The following is a 16,949-nucleotide window of genomic DNA, read 5'->3' on the forward strand; positions in this document are numbered from 1 at the left end:
AACTATAATTTTCTTCAAACATTTCTGTGAAATTTTATTCCAAGGAAGGGGGAACCAAGACTAAAAATCTTTAAATACCCTTTAGTGCCTAGCACAATGCCTAGGACAAATAGACCTCAACAAATATATATTAAATGAATTAATGGTTAAAATAACTCATTTAAAATATAAATATTAAGTAACGTTAATTTGTTTTTTCTTTCAGATACAGATGAATATAGACCTCCTGTTTGGAAATCTTACTGTAAGTGTACAAATAATTTTAAACTGGATGGGTTATAGTGCTTAATAAGTAACATAAAAATATTAAGATATTTTTACTGTTTTAAGATATTTTTAGATTTTAGAATCTAATCTTCAGTAGATACAAAGATTGACTCAATTTTGTGCCCACTATTGAAAAATTAATTTACAACAAGATTTGTGACTAGCACAGGAAAAGAAACTGTGGGGAAACAGGAATATTTCCACGAAGCCTGTACATGGTTTGCATGTTAGGAATGCATCTCATCCCCGAGTTCACATGGAACTCTGTATTAGGGAACTCGAGACCGCTTGCTGACAATGGCTGGTAAAACTAATGCAAGGAGAAACTAACTGAGAACTCAAGGAATCTTTTCTCTAATCCTGATTCTTTGTATCAAAAAGGAATAAATAAATGATGATAAGTCAAGAGGCTAAATTGCTAGAAAGAATGGGTAAAAAGAGGCAAAAGAAAAGTTTTTTGTTTTTTTTTTAGGAATTGCCTTCCCAAATATAAGAGACAGACATTTGAATCTATACTGTTCTTTAAACTTTGCATTAGAGTACAATTTTTTTCTGATGAGTCTATGTTCTTAGTCCTTTATTTTCCCTTCTTTGTTTCCTAGAGAATATTGTTGCATCAAATAAAAGCTATTTCAGATTTTTTTAAAATGGAAATAAGGTTAATACAATAGTTGTTTTTTTAAAAATCCATGAATGCGCTGTTGTAGAAACCAATACTGTAAACTTCTGTATGCTTTATAGAGTCGAATAAGCAATCTAAAAAACTTTAAATATAGATTATTAGCATCTTTGTAAATATTGAGTTATTCTGTATTTTGATATTTATAAGTTGTTGAAATTTGCTGACTGAAAGAGCAGTAATTCAGATTCTTATTTGTTTTGTGTTCCCAGAACAATATATTGTTTAATAGGTTTCCACTTTGGGCTAATTATAGTAAGCCCAAAATGTTCAAAAATGAATAGTCTCTAAAAATACGTCCATGGATGTATTTTACCCCACCCCTGCTGCTTTCTTTTTGTTTCTGGGGAGTGTAGTTCAAAGAAAGAATAAAAATGACTAATGTTCTTTACCTCGCAAAGATTTTGTCATACAATCTCATTGGCGGGAGGCCTATTTAAAATTTCTCTCTGCATTTTCTGGTTTTCAGTTTATCTTTATTCCCTTTGCTCTGACTTGTGCCTTGCGCATTTTAATGTAAGAGCATTTATAAAACCTCAGACTGTTATTTAATCATGGTGGTGATTTTCCCCCTGCAGAATGTTGACTGCTAAATGTGGTATATGCAATTGGTATTTTCTGTGTCTTCATATGTCTTAGAGTAGCAACCATTTGTCTTTAAAATGGTATATTTCCTCTTTTATTTTGGTGATAATACTGAGTTTTAATAGTTTCTTTTAGTGACTTCAAGCCTGAAGAACACTGCCACCCCTCATCATTTTAGCAGTAGAATAAGGAGGAGATTATTAGAATAGACTTTGTTTTCTGACCATCAAATGCAAAAACTTCCAATTCAAGGAAATTTTATGATTAAACTGTTAAAGCTAAGCTGAAAGGCCCATCCCATATTTAAAATGAGTCATGTGAAATTACTTTATGAAATCATGATGTTGTCTAAGAATTTGTATATGTGCACATTTTAACTAATGAGAAACATGTAAGAATTACATTCTCACATTGAAGTAATTGTTTGGTATGATGATTGTTTAGATTGTTAAATATGTTTGTCAAAATTCTGATTCTAGAAAAAAATGGAGATGTGGGTTGAATTCTTTTGTTTTCTTTTCGTTTCTTTTGCCTTTGCCACTCACAGTCAACTTTTACAGTTTGATGTCCAGGTAACTGTAAATAATCCCCAGTAAGGTATTTAAGAATAATACTGTGAGAAGTCCATAGGTCCTAGAGTCTGTGCATCTTAATAGGAAAGGTTTTTTTAGAACTAACAAGTCTGTGACGCCCTTATTTCATCATCATGAGTGAGTGAAGTTTTAAGTTACTGGGATAAAAAGCCCTGCCCTGTACCCTCAATAATTGAGCCGTGACATTTTGTTTAATTCCTATATATGCCTTACTCAGAGTTGATAAGTAACAAATTCTGTTTGTTCATCTTTGGGACTGACAAACCATAATGCATATGTTACCTTCTCTGTATTGTGACTTAAATTTTTATAATTAATTCTCAAAATGGTGTGGTAAAATCTAAATGGATTGAGACTTTAAAAAAAAATCATGTATGTCTGTCCACATAAGGAGGTACAAGCAGAATGGAAGCTATTCAGAATGTTTTGATTGTTCACGTCTATTCTGTACTACATCTAGAAAACCGAAGGGGACAGTTAGTTGCATTCTCATGTCAAAAGTTGCAGCATGTTAAGGATTTTTCTTCTGTCTTTAGCTTTGTGGGGTCTGAGCAGCTTTTCATAATGTGATTCTATAAGAAACTTATTTTCACTGTGATTCTGTAAGAAACATTTAACCTGTGTCTATTTTGTGCATTCTGATTTTGGTTCAATTGATCTTGTGAGAACATAATTCTAATACCTTACAAATTCAAACCAATAATTTAGTAGGAGTTAGCAGGTGTCCAGGTTGAGAACTCTTAAAACAAATGCAGTTTTGTTGCTTTTCAATATGTCTTCTTGAAATCAACCAGGGGCCTAACAGTTCCAAGAGGAGCTGGAATTCTCTTTTGCTTTTATTTTTGTTGCTAAATCTCTTTAATTTTTAAATGTTAAAAACAAACTTTAATTTAAAAAACAGATGCTGAAAAAACACATGTAAGCCAATTTTGACCTCAAGATGACAGCTTGTGGACTCTGAACGTGATTCACAGTGTATTGTCTCTAGGTACTAAGAATTTCTGTAAGAAGTACATAAATATTGACACTTTTGAGGTGATTGAAAAATGTTGAGTACTTTAATCATACATCTTCTCATCTTGAATTTGGCTATTAATTTTTGGTGAATTATTATATGATTGTTCAATTTAAGTGTCAGCTGACTTTCAGCTTCATTTCAGTTCAGCTCAGTCACATCCGACTCTTTGCAACCCTGTGAACTGCAGCACGCCAGGCCTTCCTGTCCATCACCAACTCCCGGACTTCACTCAAACTCACGTCCATTGAGTCGGTGATGCCATCCAGCCATCTCATCCTCAGTCGTCCCCTTCTCCCCCTACCCACAATCCCTCCCAGCATCAAAGTCTTTTCCAATGAGTCAACTCTTCACATGAGGTGGCCAAAGTACTGGAGTTTTAGCTTTAGCATCATTCTTTCCAAAGAACAACCAGGACTGATCTCCTTTAGGATGGACTGATTGGATCTCCTTGCAGTCCAAGGGACTCTCAAGAATCTTCTCCAACACCACAGTTCAAAAGCATCAATTCTTCGGCACTCAGCTTTCTTCACAGTCCAACTCTCACATCCATACATGACTACTGGAAAACCATAGCCTTGACTAGATGGACCTTTGTTGGCAAAGTAATGTCTCTGCTTTTGAATATGCTGTCTAGGTTGGTCATAACTTTTCTTCCAAGCAGTAAGCGTCTTTTAATTTCATGGCTGCAGTCACCATCTGCAGTGATTTTGGAGCCCCCAAAATAAAGTCTGGCACTGTTTACAGTTTCCCCATATATCAGGTTAAATTACAACAACAACAAAAAAAATACCTTCTAAGTTTAGAAGGGCCTGAGTTAGTTATTCTTTATTAATTACAGTTTCTGTGAATGCGATGGCACCCCAATCTAGTACTCTTGCCTGGAAAATCCCATGGATGGAGGAGCCTGGTAGGCTGCAGTCCGTGGGGTCGCAAAGAGTCGGACATGACTGAGCGACTTCCCTTTCACTTTTCACTTTCATGCATTGGAGAAGGAAATGGCAACCCATTCCAATGTTCTTGCCTGGAGAATTCCAGGGACAGGGGAGCCTCGTGGGCTGCCGTCTTTGGGGTCACACAGAGTCGGACACAACTGAAGTGGCTTAGTGATTACAGTTTATGATTTTTTATGATCCTTTTGATGAACATTCTCTGAATTATGTTATATTCAGTTATATCCAATATTCAAAAACCCTCCCTTTATATGTATTTTTATTAAAAATGAGTCATAGAGCTAGACTAACCCTGGTACCAGGCCAGTAGGGGAGGTGTTTGTCTAAAAATTACTCTTCTGAATCAAACAGAACTATACCCTTTGAAACTCTGATGGAAGCAAAGAGTAAAATTCTAATGAGGTTATCACTCTTTTTCTAGCTTGTCTTAATACTTGCTTACTGAAAAGGTAGCTGAATCACTGATGATAACCAGATACTACAGTATTTTTGTGCTTTTACTCAAATCAACACTTTACTTTCTCTGATAACTTGTAATGTCCTCCTTGGGCACTACTCAGTTCTCATAATTGAGTGTCCATAGGTGACCCTACTTTCTAAAACATTTTCTTGACAAAGGAAAACTACTGCTCAAAACAGAAATGTGAACTGAATTTTCACATCTTAGTTACAAATAGGGAGAAATGGACCTGAAGAATGGACCTTTTTGCAAATCATGTTTTGATCCTCTTGGGAGGATGGAGATTCACAATTACCTCTGGGCTTCACACCTGTCTCCAGTGGTAAAGGCCCTGCCTGCCATTGTGGGAAATCCAGGAGATGCAGGTTCCATCCCTGGGTTGGGAAGATCCCCTGGAGGAGGGCATGGCACCTCACCCCAGTATTCTTCCCTGGAGAATTCCATGGACAGAGGAGCCTATGGTCCATAGGGTCGCAAAGTTGGACACAGTTGAAGCGATGCAGCACGTACGCGCTGGTGATGCACATGTGCTCTCGCTAAGGGGGCCACACAAATTTATCGTCACTGTTTTCTCTCTTCCCTTCCCATCTCAGAATTATTCCCTTCATAGCATCTCTCTAATCCATAAAAAACATATTCACAGGAGCATTTTTGAAAAACCAATTTTCACCGTAAAATATGGTTATCTAAACTATTTTAATATATTTTGTCTCTTAGGGATTTTTGCAACAAGGAGAATAAGGCAAAGGAATACATTTCTATTAGTAGATGTCAAACATTATTAAACGAGGAAGTGTTTTGTTTATTTTTTGATTCTTAAACACTAAAGCTCCATCTTCTTAGCACCTTTTAAATCATAGCATTACCATGTTGTTATGTTTTGGTGATGACCTGAAGATGCATTGTGATAATCAAATATTTATTGTAAAGAATTTTCTGTATTAGTATCAGTCACCTACATATAAAAACAGCTAATCTTTGTTTATCATATGCTGGGGACTGTGTTAAGTCTTTTACGTATAGTATTTAATCCTTTCAGTGATCTGTAAAGTAGAAACTGTTGTTATCCCCATTTTAAATGATGAAAACTGCTGCTCAGTATGCAGTGTTAGTGGCAGAGCACCAGCATTCAAATTCCAGGTGATCTAGTTCCGGAGTTCACATTTGCAATTTCAGTACTTTGTTGCCTTTACATAAAAGGCAACACAGAACAGTGTGCAGAACAGTGATGTGTGTCTGTGTTCTTAGTATATTTACTGTATGTACACACACACAGGCTCCTCTGGTGGCTCTGATGGTAAAGAACCCACATGCAGTGCAGGAGACCCGGGTTGGGAAGATCCCCTGGAGAAGGGAAAGGCTATCCACTCCAGTATTCTGGCCTGGAGAATCCCATGGACTGTATATAATCCGTGGGGTCGCAAAGAGTCGGAAATGACTGAGCGGCTTTCACTTTCATACACACACATATACATAGTCTAACTGTATATATTTAAATATATGTCTGCACTATTTGTGAATATCATCAAGGCAGAGTCTATATAATATGTCCACTTGAAATGTGAGCTTTGTATTATTTGACAATCCCAGATTTGCTGTCCCAGATATTACATTGACCAAATGTCTACGTATTTAAATACACTGTTAAATTCAGTTATATGTTGATTATATATTAAAACAGATCTTCTCCAAGAGATAAACTTAGACCTACATAAACACATTCTCTGATAACCATACATTCTTCTGTTTTTTTCTTTGTGTCAAGTCAAAAAGCCTGAAGTGAGGCTTAGAAGGACGTATGTGTGTGTGTCTGCTCAATCGTGTCTGACTCATTGCAACCCCATGGACTATAGCCAGTCAGGTTCCTCTATCCCTGGGATTATCCTAGCAAGAACACTGGAGTGGGTTGCCTTTCCTTCTCCAGGGCATCTTCCTGACCCACGGATTGAACCTGCAGCTCCTGCATTGGCAGCCAGATTCTTTACCATTGAGCCACCTGGGAAGCCCTTAGAAGGTCATGGTATTGACACAGTTTTTCACCAGTCCATTTTCAGATGTCCAAAGACTTATCCTCTGGCTAGCTACTTGGTGTTTGAATTCTCTCTTGCTGCATTTACCCTAGTTGAATAAGTGGTGGTAACTTTGGCTCAGAAACTTTGTTTCTAAGAGAGATTACATTTGAAGATATATGTTCCCAAGATAAATAGGGGGGGGGGAACTGTATGTGTTACATCTAGCCTATAAATCCTAATTTTAGTTTCAAGTTTGACACTTAATAATGTGCTGTTAAAATACACATTATTTGTTTATAACAGAGACATTCTTTATGTAATATGTCCATAAAAATTGAGGAAAATAAATGACCAGATTATGGAGAACAGAGCCAAATATCCAGTATTGAGTTGTTGTAACGCTTCTGTGGCTTATAATTTTTTTATTTGTGTTTGCTTCTGGGCTTTCACTAAATATACTTTGGCTTACTTTCTTTACTTTTTTCATAACAAAATTTAATTTAATAGCAAATAGGACTGTACCACAGTTTTCTTATGAAAGTTAAAAAGCAGGCAGGTTTTGATTCCTAATATATTCAGATGTTCTGCATAAGGGAAACTGACATCTTTTATTTTCTAACTTCCTAGTATATCAACTGCAACAAGAAGCCCCTCATCCTCGGAGAATTACCTGTACTAATGAGGTGGGTGTAATGAAACCATTATGAAATGTCTCGCAATCATTTGTTTCCCAAACTTTGACCTTTTTCAGTGCTGCAGTTGTTTGTGGGATTAACTGTTAATGCTACTTATCATAAAATTATAACTTGAATGCATTTTTCTTAACAGTCTTCTCACTTTTTAATAGACTATTTGGAACAGGATAGAATAAGACAATATAGTTTTAAGTGATGTTAGTATTCTTTTCAGTGAATTTATACATTCTTACCCACAGCAAACATTTCACCTCAATGGTGAAAAATTGGAAGCATTCCCCCTAAAGTCAGGAACAAGACAAGGGTATACATTCTTCCATTTCTTATTGTTTTATCTTTACTTCTTAAAACAGAGTTTGAAGGCATCATTGTAACATTATTGAAGTAATTTTTCCATCAATAAAAGATTTAAATCATGATTTTAAAAAGCAAAAGTCATGGACAGTTCACCAAAAGTGATATATATATGGCATGATAATATATGAAAAGATGTTCAACTTCATTAATAAGAGAAATGCAAATTGAAATATACAGTGAAATTTTTCACTTTTCAGATTGGCAAACGTTCAGCAGCTTAGAATATACTCTTAGTTGGTAAACCTGTGAGGAAATAGGCACTCATTGCTGATGGGAATGTGAAATGCTACAACTTTACATGGTAGTTTTGTAATGTCTAACATCTACATTTACCATTTGACCTAGCAGTCCAGATTCTACTCTGAATAACTCTGATGAATTGCCTGTAAAAATATGAAATAGTGTATGCTCAAAAGTTTTTCACTGTAGGATTATTTGTAATGGCAGAATGTTGAAAAAAAAATCTAAATGTTCCTAGGCAACTGATTGAATAAATTACAATACTAAAAAGAATAAGGAAGAATTCTATGAGCTGATATGGATTATTTCCATATACAGAATTTATATGTAGTAATTATGATCCCTATTTGGTAATAAAGAAGGGAAAATAAGAGAGAAATAAATCTTACTTTTGCAAAAGAGAAACACAGGAAGGTTAACCCAGATAATAGTGAAATAGTTTTCCATAAGGAGTGGGTGAGGAGCAGTGTAGAGGGGTAAGTAAGGGTGGAAGTAAGACTTCTCTGAGGGTGTGTTACTTCTGAACTATGCAAGTGTCTCACATATTTAAATAACAAAATTAAATAGAAAGGATTTAAAAAACTCTGAAATTGAATACAAATAGAAACAAGTGAATGTAACAAATCCATAAGGTTATCACCCCTTTGCTGACAAAGGTCCATATAGTCAAAGATACAGTTTTTCCAGTGGTCATGTATGGATGTGAGAGTTGGACTGTAAGGCAGGCTGAGCGCCGAAGAATTGATGCCTTCCAAGAGTGGTGTTGGAGAAGACTCTTGAGAATCCCTTGGAATGCAAGGAGATCAAACCAGTCAATCCTAAAGGAAAGCAGTCCTGAATATTCCTTGGAAGGACTGATACTGAAACTGAAGCGCCAATATTTGGCAACTGATGTGAAGCATCAGCTCATTTGAAAAGACCCTGATGCTGGAACAAATTGAAGGCAGGGGGAGAAGGGGATGACAGAGGATGAGATGGTTGCATGGTATCACTGACTCGATGGACCATGGGTTTGAGCAAGCTCCAGGAAATGGTGAAGGACACGGAAGCCTGGCGTGCTACAGTCCATGGGGTCACAGAGTCAGACACTACTGAGCGACTGAATGGCAACAAATCACCCCAAATTAAGTAGCTTTAAACGTATTGTTTTGGCTCTACAGATGTAGAAGGAATTATTCTAAGATCTGAAACCTATGAAAAGATGTTTTAACTATAGTTAGTTGGTTTGTTGTTGTTACTGGTGCTTGTTCAGAAATTGTGCAGTTATCTTGTTGTAGCATAGGATAGAGCAAAGGAGTAGTTATATTGGATTTTGGGGAACTCGCTCAGTCGTGTCCGACTCTTTGCAACCCCATGGACTGTAGCCTACCAGGCTCCTCTGTCCATGGGATTTTCCAGGCAATAGTACTGGAGTGGATTGCCATTTCCTTGTCCAGGGGATCTTCCCAACCCAAGGATTGAACCCGGGTCTCCCACATTGTAGACAGACGCTTTACCGTCTGAGCCACCAGGGAAGTCCAACCAAAGTTTTAGGAGATACAATTGCGAGGAAAATGACAAATGCACTGTGGAATTGAATTTGAATTCGAGGTATCAATATGACCTTATAGGTTTTTAGAAATATATTTTCCATCTCAGTTCATGGAAAGGTCTTAGAAGAAATGTTCCAGTAAGAATGAATAAAACCAGTACTCAGATTTTAGTTTCCAAGTGCTATTTCCTACTAAAAGGAGTCAGTGCTCCTTAGAGAAATTGCCTGATTCTAGAATATAGGGGTGGGAGGTCTGGGAACATTTTATGTCAGAAAGCAGGTGGATGAGGATGTGTCAAAAACACATAGGATCTCACTTGAAGAGTTCCTACAAGCAAAATTTGGGACAATTTGACGTAAGAAAGAATGATAGTAATGAATTACAACACATTGAGTGAAAAGAGATTTTGTAAGTCTATAATGTTAGTTAAGGAAAAAAAGAAAAACCTTCCCCAATACAAAGAGGAAAACAAAGGGGAGAAGATTGTTCTTTCCAGTAGAGTAGTAGCTAAAAATGCAGAAAGAATGGTAATGATTTTTTCACTAATGATTGAGTCTAGCAGGGATTTATCATTGGACATTTAAAACATTGAATAAAAAGTTATATGTGAATAGCATAATCACATGGTCTTGATTATATTTCCAGTCCAGTTCACTCTCCCCAAATTCCAGACTAAATACCCAGTGTCTGCTCTACCTCCTCTTCCAGTTATCTAGTGGGCATCCCAAATATAACACATCCAAAGGAGAACTGACCTTTATCCTCCTTCCCAAACCTGCTTTACCAGAGCCTTCCACATCTCAGTTACTGGCAGTTCCTTACTTACAGTTGAACCAATCCAAACCATGCATCATCCTTGATTGCTTTTTATTTTATTCTCTATCAACTCTGTACAATTAATCCATCAGCAAGTCCTATTGGGTCTGTCTTCAGAAGAAGTCCAGAACATGTCTAGAATTCTACCATTTCTTACTATCTCCATAGCAACCATTCAGGTACGTACTTTGGAAACTGTTAGATTCCCACCCAAATCCATTCTTTCTTTGGAAATAAGGTTACTCTAAATTTCATCAGCTTTTTTCTTTTTTTTTCAATAGTCATGTCCATGTGACAGTTTTCTCTTGTGGAATAGAAGTGAAGCTTAACATCGGGTCCATTAAAACTTTCCACCCAAGTCCTTCTGAATTATTTTTACCTTCTGCTTGAATTCAGATAAAAGCTAGGAACTCTTGACAAGGAAATGGTGGAGCTACAAGATAGAAGATATCTGGATGTAAGACAGTTGTGTTCTTGACCTGAATACTTACCTAGAAATTGTATACAGGCATACTTAGTTTTTGCTTCCCTGATAGCTCAGTTGGTAAAGAATCCACCTGCAAAGCAGGAGACCCCAGTTCGAACCCTGGGTCAGGAAGATCCGCTGGAGAAGGGATAGGGTACCCACTCCAGTATTCTTAGGCTTCACTTGAGGCTCAGCTGGTAGTCCGCCTGCTACGCGGGAGACCTGGGTTCAATTCCTGAGTTGGGAAGATCCTCTGGAGAAGGGAATGGCTACCCACTCCAGTATTCTGGCCTGGATATAACTGAGTGACTTTCACATTCATACTTAGTTTTGTTGTGCTCTGCAGATATTACATTAACAAATTGAGTTTGTGGCAACCCTGCGTTTCACACAAGTCTGTCAGAGCCATTTTTCCAACAGCATTTGCTCACTTTGTGTCTCTCTGTCACATTTTGAGAATTCCCACAATATTTCAAGTTTTGCATTGTTGACATTTTGTTCTGGTGATCTGTGAACAGTGTTACTATTGTAATTGTTTTCAGTTCAGTTCAATTCAGTCGAGTCGCTCAGTTGTGTCTAACTCTTTGCGACCCCATGAATCGCAGCACGCCAGGCCTCCCTGTCCATCACCAACTCCCGGAGTTCACTCAGAATGACGTCCATCGAGTCCGTGATGCCATCCAGCCATCTCATCCTCTGTCGTCCCCTTCTCCTCCTGCCTCCAATCCCTCCCAGCATCAAAGTCTTTTCCAGTGAGTCAACTCTTCGCATGAGGTGGCCAAAGTACTGGAGCTTCAGCTTTAGCATCATTCCTTCCAAAGAAATCCCAGGGTTGATCTCCTTCAGAATGGACTGGTTGGATCTCCTTGTAGTCCAAGGGATTCTCAAGAGTCTTCTCCAACACCACAGTTCAAAAGCATCAATTCTTCGGCACTCAGCCTTCTTCACAGTCCAACTCTCACATCCATATATGACTACTGGAAAAACCATAGCCTTGACTAGACGGACCTTAGTCGGCAAAGTAATGTCTCTGCTTTTGAATATGCTGTCTAGGTTGATCATAGCTTTTCTTCCAAGGAGTAAGCGTCTTAATTTCATGGCTACAGTCACCATCTGCAGTGATTTTGGAGCCCCGAAAAATGAAGTCTGACACTGTTTCCACTGTTTACCCATCTATTTGCCATGAAGTGATGGGACTGGATGCCATGATCTTCGTTTTCTGAATGTTGAGCTTTAAGCCAACTTTTTCATTCTCCTCTTTCACTTTCATCAAGAGTCTTTTTAGTTCCTCTTCACTTTCTGCCATAAGGGTGGTGTCTTCTGCATATCTGAGGTTATTGATATTTCTCCCGGCAATCTTGATTCCAGCTTGTGTTTCGTCCAGTCCAGCGTTTCTCATGATGTACTCTGCATATAAGTTAAATAAGGAGGGTGACAATATACAGCCTTGATGTGCTCCTTTTCCTATTTGGAACCAGTCTGTAATTCTTTTGGGGCACCATTAACCACCTCCACTTAAGATGGCGGACTTAATAAATGTGGGTTTTCTGACTGCTCTACTGACTGGCCGTTCCACCCGTCTCTCCTTCTCCTCAGGTCTCCCTATTCCCTGAGACACAACGATATTGAAATTAGGCCAATTGATAGTGCTTGCAATAGCTTCTTAAGCGTTTATGTGAAAGAAAGAATTGCACATCTCTCACTTTGAATCAGAAGCTAGGCCTGATTAAGCTTAGTAGGGAAGGTTGGTTGAAAGCTGAGATGGACCGAAAAGGTAGGCCTCTTGTGCTGAACAGTTAGCCAGGTTGTGAATGCAAAAGAAAAGTTCCTGAAAAGTGCCACTCCAGTGAACACACAAAGGATAAGAAAGCGAAATAGTTAATAGCTGATGTAGAGAGAGTTGCCATGGTCTGGATAGAAGATCAGACCAACCACCACATTTCCTTAAGCCAAAGCCTGATCCAGAGCAAGGTCCTAACTCAATTCTGTGAAGACTGAGAGAGGTGAGGAAGCTGCAGAAGAAAAGTCTGAAGCTGGCAAACATTGGATCCTGAGGTTTAAGGAAAGAAGCCGTCGCGTAACATCGCAGTGCAGGATGAAGCAGCCAGTGCTGATATACAAGCTACAGCAAGTATCCAGAAGATACCAATTCCAATTTTATACACACTGATCAGCAAAACAACAGATTTTCAGTGTGTATAAAATTGGAATTGGTATCTTTACATGGGAAGAGTAGCCATCTAGGTCTTTCATGGCTCGAGAGGAAAAGTCAATGCTTGGCTTTAGAGGACAGGGTTAGGGGTCTTGTTAGGGTCTCTAGTGCAGATGGTCACTTTTGAGTTGAGGCCAGTGCTCATTTATCATTCTGAAAATCCTAGGGCCCTGAAGACTTAGGCTAAATCTACTCTGCTTGTGCTCTATAAATGGAACAAAAAAACCTGGATGACAGCTCATCTGTTTACAACATAGGTTACTTTTTACTATTTTAAGCCCACTGTTGAGACCTACTGCTCAGAAAAAGCTATTCCTTTCAAAATACTGCTGCTCATTGGCAATGCACCTGATCACCCAAGGGCTCTGATGGAGATATGCAAGATTAATGTTTTTCTCATGCCTGCAGGGCTTTCTCGGTAGCTCAGGTGGTAGAGTCTGCCTGCAAGGTAGAAGATGTGAGTTTGATCCCTGGGTTGGGAAGACCCCCTGGAGAAGGAAATGGCAACCCACTCCACTATTCTTGCCTGGAGAATCCCATGGACAGAGGAGCTTGGCACTACAGTCCATGGGTTCACAAAGAGTCAGACACAACTGAGCAACTAACCCTTCCGCTTTTAACACAGCATCCATCCTGCAGCTTGGATCAGGAGTAATTTTGACTTCTAGGTCTTTATTATTTAAGAAATGTGTTTTATTTCTGTAGATGGATCTAAGCAAAGCCAATGAAAAGTTTCTGGAATGGACTCACCTTTTTCTAGATGCCATGAAGAAAATTCATGATTCACAGGAAGAGGTCAAAATATCAACATTAACAGGAGTTTGGAAAAAGTTGATTGCAATCCTCATGGATGCCTTTGAGGGGTTCTTGACTTCAGTGGAGGGAGTAACTGCAGATGTGGTAGAAATATCAAGAGAACTAGGATTAGAAGTGAAGCCTCAAGATGTGACTGCATTGCTGCAATCTCATGTTAAACATCAATAGATGAGGAGTTACTTCTTATGGATGAGCAAAGAAAGGGATTTCTTGAGGTGGAGTCAAATGCTGGGGAATGTGCTGTGAAGATTGTCGAAATGACAAGAAAGGTTTTAGAATATTACATAAACTTAATTGATAAAGCAGAATTTGAGAGGATTGGCTCCCTTTGAAAGTTTTACTCTGGGTAAAATGCTACCAAATAGTATTGCATGCTGCAGGGAAATTGTTCATGAAAAGAAGAGTCCATGGGTAAGGCAGACATCATTGTTACCTTATTTTAAGAAATGGCCACAGCTCCCCAACCTTCAGCAGCCACCACTCTTATCAGTCAGCAGCCATCAACATTAGGTAAGACCATGTACCAGATTATGACTCACTGAAGGCTCAGGTGATGGTTAACATTTTTTAGCAATAGCATATTTTAAAATTGATATGTATATTATTTTTTAGTTGTAATGCTATTACACAGTAGCATGTAAATATTAACGTACATGCATTGGGAAACCAAATAATTTGTGAGACTCACTTTATTGCAATATTTGCATTATTGTGGGGTTCTGGAACCGAATCCACAGTATCTCTGAGGTCTGCCTATGTTAGCAAGAAATAGACTTCTATATATTGAAGTCAATTTGTCGTACTAAATTATTCTACCCTCTTATTGTGTAACAGAAATGACTCTTAACTGATCTTTCCCCTCCTGGTCTGAATTCTCATCACAGGACGTTCTTTGTGAAACTTCAGTCAGATCATGTCACTCTTCTTCCCTGACCTGCGCGTTGGTTTCCTGTTTCAGAGTGAAAGCCAAGTCTTAGCATGACTTACAAGGCCCTGTGTAACCACCACCTCTGCTTTGCTTTGCTGTGCTCATCTGCTATTTCTCTGTCGCTCATTTTCTCTCCTGTCCTACTTTGGCCGCACCAGCCTTCATGGTATTCTTCAAATGCTCCAGGTGTGCTTCTCTTGGGCTCTTATTAGAAGTTTTCTCTGCTATCCACGTGGCTAATTTGTTCATATCCTTCGAGTCTTTTCATCTCAGTGAGGCCCATCCTGACCACTGTATTTAAAATTATACTTCATCACCCCCAGCATTTCCAGTCCTCACCTGTCTTTGTTTCCATAACACTTCTCAATCTGTAACATATTGTATAATTTCATAACCTATTATGTTTATTGCTCTCTTTCTTTTCTTGAATATAAGCTCCGTGAGCATAGAGAGATTACTCTATTTTGTTGATTAGTATTTCCCGGGTGCCTTGAACATTGCTTGACACATAAGTATAGGTGCTTAATAAAGACTTGTTAAGTAAATGAATGGGAGGTACAGAGCACATATTTAACATTTATTCTATTTCAGAGGACATACTCTGCTATGTGAGAGTATGAGTTTGGTACAGGAGTGGGAGGAAAGCAGTTTAATTGAAATCATATTCTTCAGTTCTGATTACCTCTGTGCTGACACAGCCTATAGCTTAACTTTTGACTCTATAGAAATAAAGATTATCATGCTCATATGTTTCTTGGGTGTTTTGATGATCCCTTATTTAACACTTATATTATATACTGTATTTGGAAAGCATTTTTTGAATGTTCAGTAGTAATATTGAGTTATTAAACCAACTATTTAAAAATCAACCTATCCATTCAAAAACCTGCTTTCACCATATTTTTTTTTTTAGTTTTTTATTTTTTAAATTTTAAAATCTTTAATTCTTACATGCGTTCCCAAACATGAACCCCCCTCCCACCTCCCTCCCCATAACATCTCTCTGGGTAATCCCCATGCATCAGCCCCAAGCATGCTGCATCATGCGTCAGACATAGACTGGCGATTCAATTCTTACATGATAGTATACATGTTAGAATGCCATTCTCCCAAATCATCCCACCCTCTCCCTCTCCCTCTGAGTCCAAAAGTCCGTTATACACATCTGTGTCTCTTTCCCTGTCTTGCATACAGGGTCGTCATTGCCATCTTCCTAAATTCCATATATATGTGTTAGTATACTGTATTGGTGTTTTTCTTTCTGGCTTACTTCACTCTGTATAATCGGCTCCAGTTTCATCCATCTCATCAGAACTGATTCAAATGAATTCTTTTTAACGGCTGAGTAATACTGCATTGTGTATATGTACCACAGCTTTCTTATCCATTCATCTGCTGATGGACATCTAGGTTGTTTCCATGTCCTGGCTATTATAAACAGTGCTGCGATGAACATTGGGGTACATGTGTCTCTTTCAATTCTGGTTTCCTCGGTGTGTATGCCCAGCAGTGGGATTGCTGGGTCATAAGGTAGTTCTATTTGCAATTTTTTAAGGAATCTCCACACTGTTCTCCATAGTGGCTGTACTAGTTTGCATTCCCACCAACAGTGTAGGAGGGTTCCCTTTTCTCCACACCCTCTCCAGCATTTATTGCTTGCAGATTTTTGGATCGCAGCCATTCTGACTGGTGTGAAGTGGTACCTCATTGTGGTTTTGATTTGCATTTCTCTAATAATGAGTGATGTTGAGCATCTTTTCATGTGTTTGTTAGCCATCCGTATGTCTTCTTTGGAGAAATGTCTATTTAGTTCTTTGGCCCATTTTTTGATTGGGTGGTTTATTTTTCTGGAATTATATTATATACCGTATTTGGAAAGCATTTTTTGAATGTTCAGTAGTAATATTGAGTTATTAAACCAACTATTTAAAAATCAACCTATCCATTCAAAAACCTGCTTTCACCATATTTTAATGTCATCTTTATGCTTCAGTGTAAAAAAATTAATGATGCCTTGATGTAGAAGTGCATTTGAAAAGGGATTACATCTATAATTGCAGAAAAATGCCTTTACTGTTGAACTGTTAATGTAAACAGATTGATAGTTTCCACCTCTTTAGCCCTACTACTAGAAGTTATTTGAATCTAAGGTGGGAAAATAGTGGGAAAAGAAGTTTATTTTTAAAAATTTACCTATTCACCTTCTTAACATAGTCTACTAATAAAAAAATAACTAATATCAAGAAGCTGAATACCTGGCTTTCAGCAAGTCCCTATATAGTAATTGCAGAGCTTTAAAAAATATAAATATTCTTTATTGAAT

At 38.0% G+C, this 16,949-nt stretch overlaps 1 protein-coding gene across 1 annotated transcript in view; it reads left to right on the forward strand.

Moving 5' to 3' along the window:
• The window catches only part of CHN1 (chimerin 1), a 213,048-nt gene that overhangs the window by 50,646 nt on the left and 145,453 nt on the right, over positions 1 to 16,949 (forward strand). Inside the window, exons 3-4 of the mRNA XM_042243696.2 lie at positions 206 to 244; positions 7,192 to 7,247. Coding sequence (XP_042099630.1) covers positions 206 to 244; positions 7,192 to 7,247 — 95 coding nt within the window. The remainder of the gene's footprint in view (positions 1 to 205; positions 245 to 7,191; positions 7,248 to 16,949) is intronic.

This window comes from Ovis aries, chromosome 2, assembly GCF_016772045.2.
Source record: "Ovis aries strain OAR_USU_Benz2616 breed Rambouillet chromosome 2, ARS-UI_Ramb_v3.0, whole genome shotgun sequence".
Lineage (NCBI taxonomy): Eukaryota > Metazoa > Chordata > Mammalia > Artiodactyla > Bovidae > Ovis > Ovis aries.